The sequence below is a fragment of the Astatotilapia calliptera genome, chromosome 7 (genome assembly GCF_900246225.1).
Source record: "Astatotilapia calliptera chromosome 7, fAstCal1.2, whole genome shotgun sequence".
In the NCBI taxonomy this organism is placed as follows: Eukaryota; Metazoa; Chordata; class Actinopteri; order Cichliformes; family Cichlidae; genus Astatotilapia; species Astatotilapia calliptera.
This window is the reverse complement of record NC_039308.1, coordinates 6,008,500-6,027,330: the sequence shown is the minus strand read 5'-3', so window position 1 is coordinate 6,027,330 and position 18,831 is coordinate 6,008,500. Positions and strand designations below refer to the sequence as shown.

The 18,831-nt window shown below is 41.3% G+C and overlaps 1 protein-coding gene across 1 annotated transcript; it reads right to left on the bottom strand.

Moving 5' to 3' along the window:
* Positions 1-1,544: 1,544 nt before the first annotated feature.
* Positions 1,545-16,311, bottom strand: ajm1 (apical junction component 1 homolog). Its single transcript, XM_026172711.1, has 2 exons — positions 16,094-16,311; positions 1,545-5,102 (listed from the first exon to the last, which is right to left on the bottom strand). Exon 2 carries the CDS (start codon positions 5,046-5,048, stop codon positions 1,770-1,772), a length of 3,279 nt encoding a protein of 1,092 aa, XP_026028496.1. The 5' UTR covers positions 5,049-5,102; positions 16,094-16,311; the 3' UTR covers positions 1,545-1,769.
* Positions 16,312-18,831: the final 2,520 nt, after the last annotated feature.

The window sequence follows — 18,831 nt, the reverse complement described above, 5'->3', positions numbered from 1 at the left end:
GACTTTTGAGCACTAGCTAACTGACAGAGTCATGACTTTTTCAAATACACAGGTCAAAAAAGGGCTTGGCTGAACAATTTTCAAATTGCTGCAACACATGACTGATTCTTTAAAACTGATTTAAAAATGTAATCACTGTGCTGGCAGGCATTTGAGATTTAGATACTACAAAAGCAAAGTCGAGAAATGTTCTACGCTTACAAATAATGAACCAACATGGTTGAAGTGTCTTTCACACACCAGGTGACAGTAGCACCTTTGCGCTCTGGAACGCATTCTTTTCTATAGCTTGCATCGTGCAAGAACAGATTACCATTGCGTCAAGAAAAATGCAGTGCAAGCGTGGCAGCTGTGGAGCACTTCTGCATGCGGTGTAATGGAAATTTGTACAACCAAAAGAAAACACAGAATGATGGGGAAAGGTTACACATTACACATAAAGATCACAAGTGGTTGCAAAATAATAATTTTGTAGTACAGACCCAAGCACAGCACAGCACAAATTTTGAGCCATTCGCTCAACCTAGCAATCAGTGCACAAGCCACTTTCTATGTGAAATGGTTTCATTAAGAAATATTTCTAAAACTTCTGAAAACAATGAGTAATATGTAATGATTCCAGTTTGCTAAAACCAAAATAGGAGGGTGTAAGACACAGATGAATTAAAACTAGTGCAGCACAAATACACAGCTAATGTCTCCTTTAAACATGTATGTACCATATAGCTACTACTCTGGCTCACCTTGCTCTAAGAACAATAACCTGCTCCTGCTGTTTACTCATATAGTTTCATTTATTAATATATCTAAAAAATACATAATTTATCGATATCAGACCATTTTGTATGTGCATGGTTTTGTTTGCTTATTTTTGTTGTAGTAGATAACACTCACTATTCACAGTGCTTAAAACTAAACAGTACAGGCCAACACACAGTGTGGCTGATAGCTGGCACCGTTCCAATATCCATTAAAATGTAACTCAAGCCCAATACTGCTCAGCTGATTTTGCAAAGCACCCATGAACAACGACTGAATTGAGCCACTCTTCAAAGTACTGTCTCGGGAAAGAGGAAAATAGTGTTTTTGTAAGTGTAGTATTCCTACCAAAGCAGCATACATACATCAGTTTTTGTTTTAAATCTCACTTCAGAGTTGTCTTATTATGAGTATTTATGCTTCCATTAAAATTTTTTATATTTTAGCTCAGTTGCAGCTATTTTTTTTACATATAATATAATATAAAATAAAATAATATAATAAGAGAAACTACAATTTCTGTAGTTAATTCGTGAAATAACCTTGCATAGGAAAGTTATATAGTTACGAAAATTATAAATAAATTTCATTTTTTCAGCATGGTATTCACTCACAGAAATGGACAATCATTTAAAGAGGCTATAATTCAAAGAATATACAGAACTTGTTAATTTAAATAAAATGAAAACACCAGAATTTTCCTTTGTGCACACCTTAGCAAAAGAAAATGTATCATAAATGATCAGCGTACTAATAATTAAATTTTATTTAAATTAAGTGTGGCTGATAAAAGGTATGTTAAAAAAATGTAAAAAATGTATTTTACTCATTCTGCACCTGACAGGAAGTATTCTGATAAAGATTAATACTGACGAAGTAAACATGAATATATATATTATTTTGATAACAAAATAGTTATCTACAAATGTTTTGTTATTGAGTGGATATATAAATATGTATAACAATATATATGTATTTCTATACATATATATTTACAACTAAAGGTGCACTTAAATAATGTCATCAAGGAGATGTGGGGTGCCTATCCAATCCAACGTCCTGGGCTCTGAAGCAGCCATAATCATGCACATAAACTGTTTACCAGTCCTCTTATCAATAGGATAGATTGTAGTAGGAGTGAATCTTCTGTTACTTTCCACAAACTCACAGAGCTGCTGATACACTTGTGGGTATTCGTGGCGTAAGAAAACCCCTCGAATCCTTAACTCTCGTTGTATATTAATGAAACAAATTTCTCTGGCCTTCCGGCCTTCTTCTCCCTCTTTGTCGAGATCTGCTGTTCCTGGGGGTGGAGTAAGGATCAGTGTTTCCATGTCACTCTCTTGCTTGTGAACCTTTCTCTCTGGGCTAAACGAAGCCAATGCTACTTTTGCATATTTTCTGACAGTTGGAGCTTGGTTCCTTGGTGATGGCCCTTCAGGCAACTGCTCACCTACAGCAATGGATACATTTAAGATGAAACATTCGTTTGGGTCATACTCTTTACCAGCTTCCTGCAGTTCTTTACAGTACTCCCCTAGGTTGTCTTTGAAGCTTTCAAGCTCTCGAAGGGACAAATATGTAGGAGACATAAGTAAACTATCCAGACCATACTGCAAGAAGTTACTAGATGACAAAGGGTTAGGAAAACCAAGGAAGAGAACTCCTCTACCTCGAGAAAGGTAGCCAACTTTGGCAATACGGGAGAAGGCTTTGTGGACTTCAACAGTCTCCCGACAGTGTTTGATGATATGACGGCAAGTGCTACCAATTCTTCCATACAGGCAGCTTTCTTTATGAATATCCCAGTCCTCCCTGCGACAATTTCGAGAGCAGTAATAGGTGTAACAGCTATGGCAGGATTTAAAATAAAGGCAGGCATTGAATAGGGTTTCTGTCCTCCGGCATTTGTTGTTAGAGCACATCATTGTATCATCCTCATCTGGGCTCTGATCAGGGGAACACTCGTCTGCACTCTTCATTACATCACTTGCCCCATCTATATCTCGAAAAGCATCAGGATTCATTCGGATCGAGGTGGGTTGTTTGTCCAGAGGAGCTGCTTCTTCTGTGCCTGTCTTTGAACTCTTTCTGGACAAAGACACTGCTTCTTCCTCATCAATTAACTTCTTTAGTTGGTCCAGAATGTCTTCACTTGCCCTTCTGCTGGGTGGCTTATAGTCAGTCACAAGATCAGCCAGAAGTTCATCAAGTTGTTCAAGACTTTGCTGAAGTGAAGCATTGTCATGTGTCTTCTCTTTGGCTGAGCTTTCAAAGTCCCGATGAATCATTTCTGGACTCTCTGTGCTTCTGGTATCAAGAATGTCCCAACTGGCAGATCGTCCTTCAGCCTTATTAAGGCTACTTGATCGAATGTCATTATCTGTGATTGTTATTTCAGGGGTGACAAACCAGAGTTTACTGGAGCTGCTCTTTGATATCTCTGTTGGGCTTTTGTCAATCAGTGAGTTGTCAGACATTGACAAGGCTGCATAGCGTCTTGGTGAACTAGAGAGATTAACAACCACTGGTTGTGGTTTTTCACCAGCAGATCTCTCGGGCTTTCTGGAGTCAAGAAGATCATCATAACTCTGACCTCGCTGTACAGGAAGAGGCTGTTCTCTTTCCACACGTGAGTTCAGAATATTGTCCCAAGACCTTGAGTAAGATTTGGAATCTGTACCAAATCTTTGAGGTTCAACACATGGGTTGGTATACCACGGAGTCAGTGCAGGCTCTTGTTGTACTCTTGTTGGAGTGACTTGAGATGCATGAGAGGGAGGATTGGTGGTGTAACCAGATGCATCTGAACCATACCAGTCATCTGTTTGTGAATGCATTACTCTAGCATGTCTTCTGCCTTCAGTGTAATATGCCCTAGCTGGGACATGGTGCTCTGGTGGCATTGCATACATCTCACTGGAATAATAAAACCTAGGTGGAGCAGTCTGAATTTGATAAGACCTTGGATCATCCCCATAAAGTATTCTTGTTGGAGGTGTCTGTATGATATATGGCCATGGTTCATTTGCTGCATAGGGTTTGGGATACCCTGTCTTCATAGAGTATGAATAGGGCTCCATTTCAGAATAATATGGTCTTGTAGCTACAGCATGCACTATTCGAGTTCTTGGATCTTGCACAAATTGGACTTTTGGAGTATATGCTTGTCCAGGTGTGTAACGTTCATCATGAAAGTAAGAACTTGGTTGAGGAGGAGCAGTAGTAACATATCCCCCTGGGTCATCTGCATAAAAGAACTTAGTTGGCACATTAGGACTAGAGTGAGCTCTGCGTTCTCTGCCATAGAAATCACCTGATGAAGGCATCCTCTGCAAGGAAATCTCCATAGGTTGTACATAACTACTTGGCATGCTACGGGAATATTGATAACTTTGTCGACTTTCTGTAACAAATGAGTCAGTGGGAGTAGGCGTTCTAGAATATGAGAAATGACGTGGCACAGTCAGGCTCCTAGTCCCTGCACTGTGGTGTCTCTGCCAGGGTATGTCCATTTGAGGTGTGGCATTTTTCCGTCCTGAATGATGTAATGTTGCATCATCAGGCTTGATGTCAACCCGACACCTGACATGAGGGCTAGTTGCTGGTTTATCCAGACCTTCATCCTCAAAATTATCAGCAGTGTAGTGAGGAGAATATCGACTACTGTCACCCATTTGTGGCTGCAACTTAATGGGATGTACTTCTTGCATATGAGCCCTGGTTGCTGCATAGGAGGGTTCCCTATGTGGTGATACTTCTGGTCTCCGACGGGAGTCTCTATAATCCCTTTGGAACTCTCTGCCCTTCCTTCCTGAAGATGATGATCCTTCAAGAGACACGGCAGTGAAAGTTGTCTGGACTCGAGGTGCACTTTTTGACCTGGTCCTTCGTTTTTGTTCAGGGACAATTACCTCACTGGCCATATCTGTTGTCACTGGCTGAGGAGTCAACCTGTGACTAAAAATGTCAGGAGCAGAAAAACGGTACCTCTGCCGGTGGCCCAACACATTCCAGGCAACATCTTGGTTGGATGCCTGCCTATCTCCTTTCCTGTATGGAGAATCCATAGGATATTTGTGTGATTTGGGGTACTCCAGTGACTTATAGTCAAAGGTACGGCAGTGTCTCTTATTGTCTTTGCTTTTACCGTCCTCCAGTGTGTTGGAATTTATACTATCACATTGTTTGGAAGATTGTAAGGACTTATAGAGTGAAGAAATGGGGATCACTTTTATGTCTTGATGCACCGTTGATACCAGTATGTCAGGTGGGTCTGTGCGTGTCATCTTAAAGGGATTCCTCTAGTTTTCTCCATCAAGTTGCTTTAATGTTGATGTTGCCTGGAGAAAAACAAAGAATTTCAGTCACATTTTGTACAAACATTAATAACGAAAATTTATATTAAATTCTGCAAACTATTCAGCCTTCTAGGACTGTTGTAGATCAAAACAAGATCAGTACTACAAATTTAGTCGAGCAAAATTGTACCGCTCTAAATCATGGAATTGAAAAAGGTCATCAAATTTTTTCTCCATTTCAAGATTAACTTTCCTTGTGAACAACTTGGAATAGAGTTGCTGCTGACACTGATGCAGCTAGTGAGATGCCACTTAGGCAACTACTTAACTAATAAGATATTGAGGGTGGCAACAATCAGTTGGGGGCAGCAGGGAGGGGGCCCCCGTTATCTTCAATCGAATTTCCCACATTGACTAAAACTTAGCAATCCCCAGACCCAATGCCTAGCTGTACACACACACACACACACACACACACACACACACACAATGCACAAAGACACATATCTATCCACATCGACCCGACCCTCCAAAATGCATATGAACACATGCCCTCCCAGAGCCAACACTGGAATGCAGCCAGCCTGGCCCCAGATCACCAGCCAACCAGTATGGGGTCTAAATAGTGAGTATGACTGTATGAGAACTAGAGTGCTATTAAAACTGAGGGGACAGATGCAAGATGAGCAGGTCACCCACTGCCCATAACACGAAGAACCCGGGACCCATGCAAACAGCTTGCATGGGTCCTGGGCCCACTTTTCTTATTCTCTCTTCTTCTGTACACCAGAGCACCGCTGCTTCAGTTTTCAGGCCCCTCTTCTGTGGAACCAGCTTCCAGTTTGGATTCGGGAGACAGACACTATCTCTACTTTTAAGATTAGGCTTAAAACTTTCCTTTTTGCTAAAGCATATAGTTAGGGCTGGACCAGGTGACCCTGAATCCTCCCTTAGCTATGCTGCAATAGACATAGGCTGCCGGGGGATTCCCATGATGCATTGAGTTTTTCCTTTCCAGTCACCTTTCTCACTCACTATGTATTAACAGACCTCTCTGCATTGAATCATATCTGTTATTAACCTATGTCTCTCTTCCACAGCATGTCTTTTATCCTGTCTTCCTTCTCTCACCCCAACCGGTCGCAGCAGATGGCCCCGCCCCTCCCTGAGCCTGGTTCTGCCGGAGGTTTCTTCCTGTTAAAAGGGAGTTTTTCCTTCCCACTGTTGCCAAAGTGCTTGCTCATAGGGGGTCATATGATTGTTGGGTTTTTCTCTGTATCTATGAAGCACCTTGAGGCGACTTATGTTGTGATTTGGCGCTATATAAATAAAATTGAATTGAATTGAATTGAATGCAGACCACCCCTATGGAACCAGGGGCCTAACCAGAAAATCTGCGACCCCCGCATCAGAGCCCCAGGTTGAGCTCCTGGACCTGCAAAGAAGAGGCAAGCCACCCGGCCTGGGGCCAGCACCCATCTCCAGGCCCCTCCAGGCCCCAGGAATCCGCTAGACACCCATAGCCCTAGAGACCACCCCCAGCCACCTGCAATGCAGGCAGGGAGAGGGCACTACAGTCGACAACTATCACCAACAAAGTAATGTACTTGATCAGTGGGGACCAGAGATAAATAAAAGAAACAAGATGATAACAGTAGATCTATACGTAAAATTCTATATTGAGTTATACAGAATCTGTTTTTTTTAATTATCCTTTCATGATTATAGTTTTAATTAGTGATGTGTAAGGAAGTAAGATGTATATGTGACGTATTTACTTTCCTAGCAAATTCACTTACGTCACCTAAGCTACACAACTACGTGGGGTTGGGATATAGACACTAATTCATATGGATAGGTCCTCATATGGATGGGTCCTGTTCAGCGGTTCTCTGCCAGAACCTATATGACCAGGAACACAAGATCATATAGCATGCATATAGTTATCTGTTGTGTTCACTGTTCAGTGTGTGCATAGTCTGTAAGGCACAGTTGGAGCATCCTTTGTCCTGTGTAGTGTGTTCTATGTATACTTTTGTATTGTATAAGTTGTAAATTGGTGCTTTTAGTCATTTTGAAGGTGTGTAAGCATATTTGTGTCTTGAAGTTTTGGTCTGGATTGATGGAAAGACTTCGTTCCCACTTTGTGGTTGGAAAGGAAATTGAATCATCATTTTAATAATAATATTTTTGATAACAATTTGGGGGTACAGGTAGGGCTGGGCGATATGGCCTAAAATTCATATCTCGGTTTGCAGTCAGTAAGCACAACCAGAATTCATACATAAGGCACACTGTCGATTTTTGAGAAAATGAAAGGATTTTAGTGTAAGGTTATAGTTCAAAAAATACGGTACACGAGTTTTGTAAGGTAGTTTGTTTCGGGGCAGGAGGCTGGGAGACTTCGCGGTCTGGGATACAGCACTCTTCACACCCTCTTCATTTTGCACTTTATGGCGCTGTTGTAAATAGTGAAAATACTAGTAGTGCTAGCTGCACGGCGTCAACATGTTAATGACGTAACCACTAACCGCAACGCTAACGCGTTGACACTGTGCAGCCCCATGCACGGGGCGATCCACGGTAACTCATTAACGGAGATTTGCCGCGTTAATACAGTTATGGAGTTAACGTCATTTTAACGAGAGTAACGCTGCAGCACTAAAATAGTAATCTCCAAATGTTTTCTTTTTACCGACCAGCTGCTCTTTGATAGCTGCTGTGTCCATCTTGTCGTTACCTGCAGGTGAAGCGATGGGGGAGGGGGAGTTGTGTTCAGTGAAGGAGAGAGGCGAGGCCGAGTAACGCAGCGCAGAGACAAAAGTGGATGAAAGAGAGGCAAACTTGCGGTTCCACTATATTGATATAAACGATATTGTCACATCTCTTATCTCATATAAAAATATATTGATATATTTAAAAACTTGATATATCGCCCCGTCCTAGGTACAGGAATGTAATAATTCATAATCAAGTTCAGTTCATTGGGATTAAATCTTTCCTGTTTGATGGATTTCAATTCCTGATATTCAAGAAACTTACTTTTGCTGATGAATTTCTGAAATGAAACAGAGTTTCTATCTTGAATAACATGCAACGGAAATTTGGTATTTCTACACCACCATTGTGTTTTGGCTTTTGTAGAGTTTTAAGACTTATTTGTGGAAATTCTTCCCATGAGAAATATAGGTAAAGTTTTCCAACATGTAAGACCATTTATAGTAGAGGAATATGGTTCAACTGTACCATATCTGAGACCCTGGGAGAAAAATAATTATACCTAAATATCTAAATGTTACCTGACTATAGTGACACAGTGGAGGTGTTCTAAAAATTAAAATTCAGAGGCAACTGTTGATTTGCTCCATTTGATGGAGTAGTTTGATATAGATAAATACTTTTCTATTAATGTGATTGTCCTCAGAAGATAGGTTTGTGTGTTACCAAGGACAAATAATACATCATCAGCATATAAGCTTATCTTACGGTTTGTATTTTCTTTTAATATTTACATTTGTGTCGGACTGCTGCTGATAATGACTCAATGAAAATGACAAAAAAGGAAGTGGCAGAGTGGATAGCCCTGTCTGGTGCCCATTTGTAGATTGATCTTACTTTCCAAAGCTCCAAAGTAAGCAATAATCTATTACATTTATTAGTTTGCATGTGTTAGTGGCTGAGTATCTGCTCCTGATAAAACCTGTTTAGTCAGGGTGTATTATAAATGGAGTGATTTTTTTCTTAATCTTCTTGCAAGGGCTTTGCAAAGTATTCTGTGGTCTAGATTTATGTGTGACATTGGGCAGTAGCTGGATGGTAGTCATTAGTCATCTATCTTTGCATGGTTTAAGAAGTAGACTAATGATGGTAGGGTTCTTAAACTTAAGCTGGTTAAACTTAGAGGTGAGGTGGAGGTGACTTGTACCTCGGCTGCAGAAGAGGATAGGGCAGCATCCTCACCTGGGACAGTGCTAGGGGAGCGGATAGCCATCATTTAATCATCATTTAATTGGGGCTGCTGTAGCTCAGTAGGTAGAACAGGTCACCTAGTAATCAGGAGGTTTTCCAGGAACACCCAGTCAAGTCATAAGCAGAAAGAATAAACAACTGTTGAAACAGACAGGCATAACATTACATGGTTTTGAACTACTAATGCTGCTGAGACCAGTTGGGAACAAGTACAACTTATTGCCAGCAATGTGGACCAAGCTCTCACGACAATGGCTTGTAGTAAATACTCTGTACCCTGAAGGATGTGTTTTATGCCTTCAGGTTCACAAAGCACATGTAGACTGGTTGGGAGAACTCTCTGCAGACTCAAATATCCTCAAGAGGAAAAAGAGCTGGTCCAGTGTTCTACTACCAGGAAAAAGACCACTGAAGCTGATGTTCCAATAGGACAAAGTCTCCTTTCTAGTACCTTGGCATTGACCTTCTTAGGGAGGCTGAGTAGTGTGATGCCCCTATAGTTGGAACACTGTTGGTGATCCCCCTTCTTAAAGACAGGAATCACCACCCTGGTTTCCCAAACAAAAGGTTCTGCTCCAGATTTCCACGTGATATCAACCAAGACAGCCCTACAACAAGTAAGGCCTTAAGGAGGTAGATGGCTCCATTCACCTCTGGTTTGTTGGTTACCACCTCAACAGGCACTGTCACAGAGAGCCTGTGAACTTTCAGCACACTGCAGTGTCTTTAATCTATCTGTTGTGTATATTGCTACCACATTACTTTAAAAAAAATCATCAATGGAGTTGCTAAAAGCTCCACCTGGAAAAACCTCAGGAACTGCCACACCAGTCTGGGTCATTTTGGACTCCTTTTATAGTAAAGTTCCTTGGTGGTTCGATTCCTTGTTCCTCCATACCAAAAATCCTCGGACAAGACACTAACCCCCACCTGCTCTCCAATGCATCCATTGGAGTATGAATGCGTATGAATGTATGTTAGTTAGAAAGCACCGACAAAGCATAGACAACAGTGCTTGTGTGAACGGGTGTGTACGGATGAATGTGGCGTGTTGTATAGAGCGCTTTGAGTACTCCAGGAGATTAGAAAAGCGCTATATAAGAATCAGAATCAGTCAACAAACTGCTCGAAATGCATTGACAGAAACAGTTCAGGTATTTTGAGTAATTCTGCACTCTAGATGCGTCAATTGTGTTAAAAATTTTAATTGCGTTTACCGTGATGGCAGATTAATTTGCGTTAACGCGTTAATTTTGACAGCACTAGTAAAAATACATACTCACATACTCACCCAACATTGAGACACACAGAACGCAGTATACACACTCTGCTCCCAGGTCCAGGCACCAACATGCCCAGAGGGGCAATCTGACCCCAGACCAAGGATATGGTTCCCTTTACTCTGGGGTGGAGACTAGCAGACTGCCCCGGTCCCGCAGCAGCAGGGAAGTCCACCAGCCCAGACACCAACCAGACCTCCTCCTGGCCCCCTGCCCCAGAGAGCAAACAGCGAATGGGGGTGTGAGAAGAGGGAAGAAATTAGCGATGAGGAGGCGAGGAAAGGGGTGGGGGGGAAAGTACCCCCCGCCCTGCAGCCAGCCTTCTCGTTGACCCCCATGGGCACACCTGTTCCCCCAAATCCACCAAGGGCAGAGAGCTCAGGTCCATCGAGACCGGGGCTCACAGCAACAGCACTACCATGGCCCACAGAGCCCACATAGCCCATTCGACCCTACTGCAGAGGAAAACTACACCCACCCCAACATTCAGTCAACTCACAGACTACACCTGCAGAGTGTATTCCACAAGAGCAGAAACCACCTGCAAAAGATGGTAACAACCTCCCCGCCATCTAAAGAGGCCCTAGCTCTACAAATGCACCAAAGGCCCCGCGTCAGTGCCAGGCCCCATTGCATGCACCCACGCACAACTCCGGTGATACACCAACCAGGAACCAGGCCCCCAGGCTAGCCAGAACACCAGCTTGGAAACAAAGCACCCACAGAACCCCAAGTCCCCAAGCCTGGCCCGGACCCGCACTGCAATGTCTGCCAGCATAGACCTCCCCGAGCCCTGCTGCATGCAGCCACCATAAAGACACCACCCAAGAGCCACCAGAGTCCCATCCCAGCCAGCACTACAGCCCCCAGGTCAAGACCCCCAAAAAACCCACTCCTAGAGAACCCCCAGACAGTCTGCTTAGGATTTGCAGAAGGCAGTGAGAGCCATGTGGACTGTGTTCATCTCCATAGTGAAATCATTTAAGTCACTCAGCAAGCAAAGGGGAGGCTGAAATGTTACATTTCAGACATTGATAGTCTTCGCATATCCTGCGCTAAAATGTCTGAAAAAGTGGACAGAAGCAGAGAGCGGGGATATAATTGTCAGGTGTATTGTCTTGACAGTGTGCGCAGAAGATGTAAAACCCATCCTGAACATCCGCTGACCTGTATAGTGCACCCTGTGTAGTATTTTATATTGTAGACTGTGATTTCTAATCAAATTAAATGTTTTTAAACATGTCTGAAGAAGAACATGTCAGAAGCTGTTGTCCAAGCTGACTGATAGATCCGCCTCCTATTTCGCAATAGGAAGTGATATTGATTCATTTATTTAGGAGTGTCCTGTATATTTTAGACAGTAATTTGAGGGGTTTTGAGATTAAGGAATTATACCACACTTGGTGGTGTTTATAATTTGACTTGATTAGGCTTAAATTTATTTTTTACTATAGATTTAATTTGTTAATATTCTAAAAATCTATTCTTGATAATTCCATATTGTTTAGCTAATCTGTCAAACGGTATAAAGTCTGTTTTTTCGATTATTCATAACTGTTCAAAGTATTTAATTCGTTTACAACTCAAATCTGCAAAGTTTATCATATCATTGTTCTGTAGTATGTCAGGGTTGTTCCAAATGGGTGTTCGAAGACCATGGGATCAATGAAGACTCAGTCATTTTTAGAAACTCCCACCATGCTGTTAGAGAGGAGCTGATATTGATGCTTTTAAAGCAATGAGCTATCATCATTGAACTACCGTTCATTAGCTCAATGATGATTGAGCTAATGAACGGTAGGATTTAAATCTCTACATTTTCCATAGTTCCAGTTCTACATCCACTACTCACTCCACCACACCAATCTTAGAACTGAAGAAGCTTCTCAGATGAGAGGTGAAACATCTTCAAGAAACTAAAAGAAGTCCAGATGTTTTTCTTTCCAAGCTACTTAGACTACCTAGACATTTTTTGTTCTGTACTGTCAAATGTTTGAGGCATGGAAGCCTTGAAAATCTAAATTATAATACAGTATTAAAAACTGAAGTTGTTATACATGTGTACTTGATTTTTTTTTTATTGCGGTATTAAAAAATATATCACATATACCAAAATACTTATAACTACAGAAGAAGGTAAGAAGACTTTTAAACTGATACAGGAATTCTGTTCAGGAGCAGTATATGGGAGGCTGTGTGTGAAACTCCTTCATCAAAGCTTTTCAGTTGTGCCAACACGCCTAACACAGTTTTTGGTTCAGTAAAAACTACTACTTTCATATTAAATATTCAAATGGACAGATCTGACCAAAAGATGACATTGGGAACAGATGAAATATTTCATGGTAAAAAATAAGATGGAAACATAACAGTGAGAATATGGCATATACTTTATACAGCAGTAAGAAATTACAGCAACAGCAAAAAATTATATACTGTAACAGGCTTCAAAATATAAGCCCGTTGTTCCTGGGAAAATTTGATCTTTTGAAAACATCTCCCAGTGATCTTTTTAAAATAACACACTTATCATGATAATTTAATGCTTGCTAAAGAACCAATACCAAGGAAAAGCAACAAGCAGAAGGGATTTGTTTGGGCCAAGAAACACAAGGAATGGACATTAGACCAGTGAAAATCTGTGCTTTGGTCTGATGAGTCCAAATTTGAGATCTTTGGTTCTACCCGCAGTGTCTTTGTGTCTTTGGTCTCTACATGCATAGTTCCTGTCATTAAGTATGAAGGATGAGGTGTGATGGTGTAGGGGTGCTTTGGTGGTGACACTGTTGGGGAATTTATTCAACACCGAAGGGACACTGAACCAGCATGGCTACTAGGGCTGCCACAAACGATTATTTTGATAGTCGACTAGTCACCGATTATTTTTGCGATTAGTCGACTAATCAGATCATCATCCATTAGACGTAAAACTACAGCTTACTGCACCAGCAGCATCTGCTCTTATATAACTATCATTAGCTTACAGCTTTAAGTGTTTAAGGTCTGTGCTAACTAAAAATAAAGACAAGATGATAGTTTATTGAATTTTAATGAAATTTGCAGATTGTTTCGGTGAAGATTAATAAACTCCTTGCTATCTAAAATATAACAGGACACTGGAGTATATTCTGGAGCATCTCACACTTCTGATAATCAGCTGTCTGCTTGACGTTTATTCAGCTGTGTAAAAACTATAACTTTAATCTCAGACAAACTGATTTACTCAGGAACAAATAAAATACTAAAAAAAAAAAAGCCAAACAATAACATTTTAAGTTATCTAAGTGACTCATATATATTTAACCTGAGTAGCGAAAGACGGCGGTGGGTTTGAAAACGATTTGCGGGGAGTCCGGTGTTCTCACGGCGCTAGTGAGCCTAGCCCCCGGCTCGCTAACGAGCTAGTGGGTAACAGATGTCTCCGAAAACGTCAGAGCGCTTTTGAAAATATGTGGTGTCTTGATAAACTGAGCAGATATTTGAGGTTTACACAGCTACATTCTCGCCTGAAAATATGTTAAACGTTTATTTTGTGACCCAGAAAGAATAATAAGAGTAACATTAAAACTAACTAGCTGCCGCCATTGTTGGAAACTGCGCTGGGCCGCGCTATGAATTCTGGGACACAGCTGCTTCTTCTTCTTCTTCGGGGTTTAACGGTAGCTGACATCCTTGTACATGCAATGCTGCCATCTTCTGTTTCAGTCCGTTATTACACTCTTAAATCCTGCCACTTATTCCTGCGTCTTTTGTGATCGTACAAAGTTTCAAACGACGCGTCGACTATTAAATCAGTCGTCGACGATTTTGATAGTCGACGTAATCGTGACTAGTCGACAAATCGTGGCAGCCCTAATGGCTACCACAGCATCCTGCAGCAGCGTGCCATCCCATCCCAAACACACCTCCAGCCTGTGTAAGGGCTATTTGACCATGAGGGAGAGTGATGGAATGCTGCATCAGATGGCCTGACCTCCACAGTCATCTGACCTAAACCTAATCGAGAAGGTTTGGGAGGTGATGGACCACAGAAAACAGCCAACAGGATCTTGGAAAACCATTTCATGAAGGACATTGACAGAATGTTAGTGTGCAAAGCAGTAATCAATGCAACGAGTGGCTGTTTTGAATAATATAAAATACAAAACATGTTTTAAGTTATTTCACACTTTTTTGTTTACTACATAATTCCATATGTGCTTCTTCACAGTTTTGATGCCTTCAGTGAGAATCTAAAATGTAAATAGTCATTTAATTAAAGAAAAAACATTAAATGAAAAGGTGTGTCCAAATTTTTGACTGTTAGTGTATGCTCGTATCCAGACAACATCTTTTGCAGGGAAGGAATTGTGTGTTTCAGCAAGATAATGCTAAACCAAATACTATATCAATTACATGTAAAATTCATAGTAGAAGATTTCAGGGCTTTCACCATATGCATGTTCAGTTATGATTCTCTTTTAGATACTAAATCATCACACAAAAAGACATATCTCAGCTTGTCTTGTTGTTGCATGTACGAGGGAAAGGCAATAGCAATGACATCCTAATATAACATTTTTATATCAAGTAAAATTTTAGTCCACGGACAGCATGATATGGCATAGCCCTAATGAAAAGCAAAAATCTAACTTCATCCCCTCCCAAACTGAAACAAAATAAAAGTAACTAGGACAAACTTATATGACAGCTGGATGTGTGGTTCATTCATTCTCTGTTTGGATTGTGTATAAGGTGTTTTGTTTTGACGAACATATGAAATTTCAAGACCAAAGTTCAACCCAAGACACACTGTACAGCAGACTTGAAGGCTCCATCTCTTTACTTGTTCTCAATCCAGGTGGAGCAGTCTCTGGTATCTTGTGTGTCAGCCCCATAACTGAACTATTACAAGCAAGCTGATTCCTCACCTCTACAAATGCCCTTTTCTTCTCACTTTCCTGCATCCATTGGCAGACAAATGATGTGTGTAGATGATTGACAGTGTGCTGGATCAATGTTTTTTGCTGCAGTTTCCTCACAATATGTCTATTGTTCTTCTTAGACACCTCTGTATGTGGCCTCTCTGTGGCCACATGCCGACCCTATTGCATTACAGCAGAAATCTGACTTTACTGGTCTACAGTGGTAAAATTATTAGTTTGTATTGACCATTTGATAATGGACCAATTAATATGGGAGGCAATAAAGCAATGATGGGTATTGATGGGTGCAATGATAGGCATTTGCCAGTATTTTTGACATCTGTGTATGAGGGCATACATAGTGCTCAGGGCTAGCACTAGCATTTTTTTTTAAATAAAATGAACTCTCGTCTCAGAGCCGTGAATCAAGCGTGAATAAACGTCGCATGGGATCGCTGGGGTAGCTAATACTGCGCAGGCTACTATCCTGATTGCTGCAGCACATCCTGCAGCTCCTGCTGCTGCCTGGAGCCTGAATCCTTAAGAGGATGATGTCAGTGTTCGATGATGGGAACACATTAGCCTATCGTCAGCCAGCAGAAAGCACAAAAAAAAGTAGCCAAATGAATAATACAAAGAACCAATACCCCATCTATGCTCAGAACATGCAATGCTCTGCGAGCTTCGAGTGATTACAAGCAGTTTAATTATTAGACCATAGATCCGAGAACAAGGTGTACGGTCTGCATGTTGTTCGGCCCGTATTACCGTCGCAGTGTTGTGAAATTAAGCAGAGATTTGCGAGGGGGAGACGATCCAAACGTTCCTGCGTGCATAATAGTGGACAGCGCGATACCGTAAATCAAAAGCTGCATCTTACCGCATCAGTTCGGATTCCCAGCTTGTGCTTATCCATTTTCTGTTAGGGACGTGACACGAGGGAGTGTGATAGTGGTTTCTCAGTGACGACATCGAACATGTGCAAAAGGCAAAGCTGCTCCTTATTGGTCAGAATCTTTAGATTTTTTTCCTCCTCCTCCCTACTCGGTAGATTGCTGCGTTACCCTGCTGCAACATCCACACGTATGTCGCCGCAACCCGTGCTCCGTCCCCCCTCCCGCTTTCTCTCTCGCGCTCTCTCCCCCTCCATTGCGCCTGTACCACTGACAGCAACACGCCTGAAACCACCCCTTCCAATGAGGCTGAGTGCCTCAGCCTTTCGCCTGACTGCAATGACCATGTACAAAAGAAGCAAAGCTCTGGCGCACATTTACACCGCGGTTCCAAATTATTATGCAAATGACATTTTTCTCTGATTTTCCTAAATAGTCGATCCAAGTGACAGTCAGCATAATTTTCGAGTCATCAAGCATTAGAGTATAATTGGAATGTTACTGAACAAACATCCCAGTGAAAACGGTATGTTTTTCAAAACTAACACACTAACAAAATGCACTATCCCAAATTATGATGCACAGCAGATGTTTCAAAACATTTCATAGGTTGTAAAGAACTGAAAATGGTAATTTGTTAAATTTGCAGCATTAGGATATCATATTTACTGAACTCAAAAGCCTTTTCAATCAAAAACATCTTAAGAGGTCAAGTTACATATTAACATAGGACCCTTTATTTGATAGCAGTTTCGCAATTCTTGCATCCATGGAACTTGTACGTTTTTTGGAGAGTTTCTGCTTGAATGTCTTTGCAGGATGTCAGAATAGCTTCCCAGAGCTCTTGTTTGGATGTGAACTGCCTCCCACCCTCATAGATCTTTTGCTTGAGAATGCTCCAAAGGTTCTCAATAGGATTGAGGTCAGGGGAGGATGGGGGCCACACCATGAGTTTTTCTTCTTTTATGCCAATAGCAGCCAATGATGCAGAGGTATTCCTTGCAGCATGAGATAGTATTCCTTGCAGCATCCTCATGCATGATGATTTTGTTGCAGAAAGAACGGTCTTTTATATTGTACCATGGAAGAAAGTGGTCGGTCAGAAAGTCCACATACTTTGCAGAGGTCAATTTCACACCTTCAGGGAGCCTAAAGGGGCTGACCAGCTTGGAATCCACATGATTCGGGCCGAAAACATGACTCCACCACGTAATTACTGACATCACAGCCTTGTTGGGACATGGTGGCCATCCAACAACCATCCACTACTCTTCCATCTGGACCATCCAGGGTTGCACAGCACTCATCAGTGAACAAGACTGTTTGAAAACTATTCTTCATGTAGTTCTGGGCCCACTGCAGCCGTTTCTGCTTGTGAGCACTGGTTAGGGGTGGCCGAGTAGAAGGTTTATGCATAACTGCAAGCCTCTGGAGGGTCCTACACCTTGACGTTCGTGGGACTCCAGAGGCACCAGCAGCTTCAAATATCTGTTTGCTGCTTTGTAATGGCCTTTTAGCAGCTGCTCTCTTAATCCAATGTATTTGTCTGGCAGAAACCTTCATTGTGCCTTTATCTGCACGAGCCCATGTCTGCTGTGGCTCAGCCACAAATCTCTTAACAGTACAATAATGTGGAACATCCTCCTTTAGTAGTTTTTCATTTCATTGGGCTCACCTGCCAAGCTAATTATCACAGGTGTCCGAGATTGATTTTAGTAATCCAAAGAGCCCTGAGACACAATGCCATCCATGAGTGTAATTGAAAAATAACATTTTTAATCTTCATAACACTTAAATACAATTTGCATAATAATTTGGAACACAGTTTACATTCACATCAATTAATGAGATTTATTAATTTTCTTGCCATCACCTGTCTGTAATAACAACAGCAGCAACAATTAAGGAGTGCTGTGTTTTTCATCCTTAGCACATTATTTTACCAACAGAAAACTCAAAACCCGTTAATATAAAACGACAAACCTGTTCACGTCTAGATTTTCATGCAGCTATGACCATTTTAGGTTTTAGACTGATGTTTGAACAGTTTATAGACCAACTGATTATATTTTAGCTGCAGTTTAAACTAATTAACTGCACATTAATAACACTTCACAGCACATTTAAGGTTAAAAATACATCATTAGTAGGTATGCATAATTACAGATTGACAGTACAGTTACTAAGAAATTTCTATAGTAACCATAAACTTTTCTTTTCTTCAGAAGGTTACAGGGGTTTTATTATAAACATAGCTAAGCCTTTTTCTAATTTGGCAGAATCTGTGAAAGTTGAAATTTCTTCAGTACTGAATGACACAAAATAGGCTTTCTTGTCAGAGGGCATTTTTGGGAGAGGGAAAACTGCTGCAAGTGCACATTCAGGCCTGTGAGACTCAACTAGACACTCAGACACTGAACCATGGCTCTGTGGTACATGCAGACATTTCTGCATCTCTGCCATTCAAAGAAACTTTTATTTTATGAAATATTCAATAGTGGACTGTGATTTTAGGCTTTTTTAAGGCTGCAATTTTCATTCAGTGTTCTCTTAAAAGCCTTATATTTATGCATTTACTATGAGGTTGAAGGCCTGTTAAAGTTTTAAACCTTTTGTCCTCCACAATGGAAAATGGCTGAAAATAATTTCCCTGCCTCTCTGTGTACCTGGCCTGTACTATTACACTTGATGTCTTCGTAGTGTCTTTCCCCCTTCCTTCTTTCAC

Coding starts and splice junctions, on each gene's coding strand:
- ajm1 (XM_026172711.1), bottom strand. CDS start 5,048: ATGACACGCACAGACCCACCTGACATACTGGTATCAACGGTGCATCAA.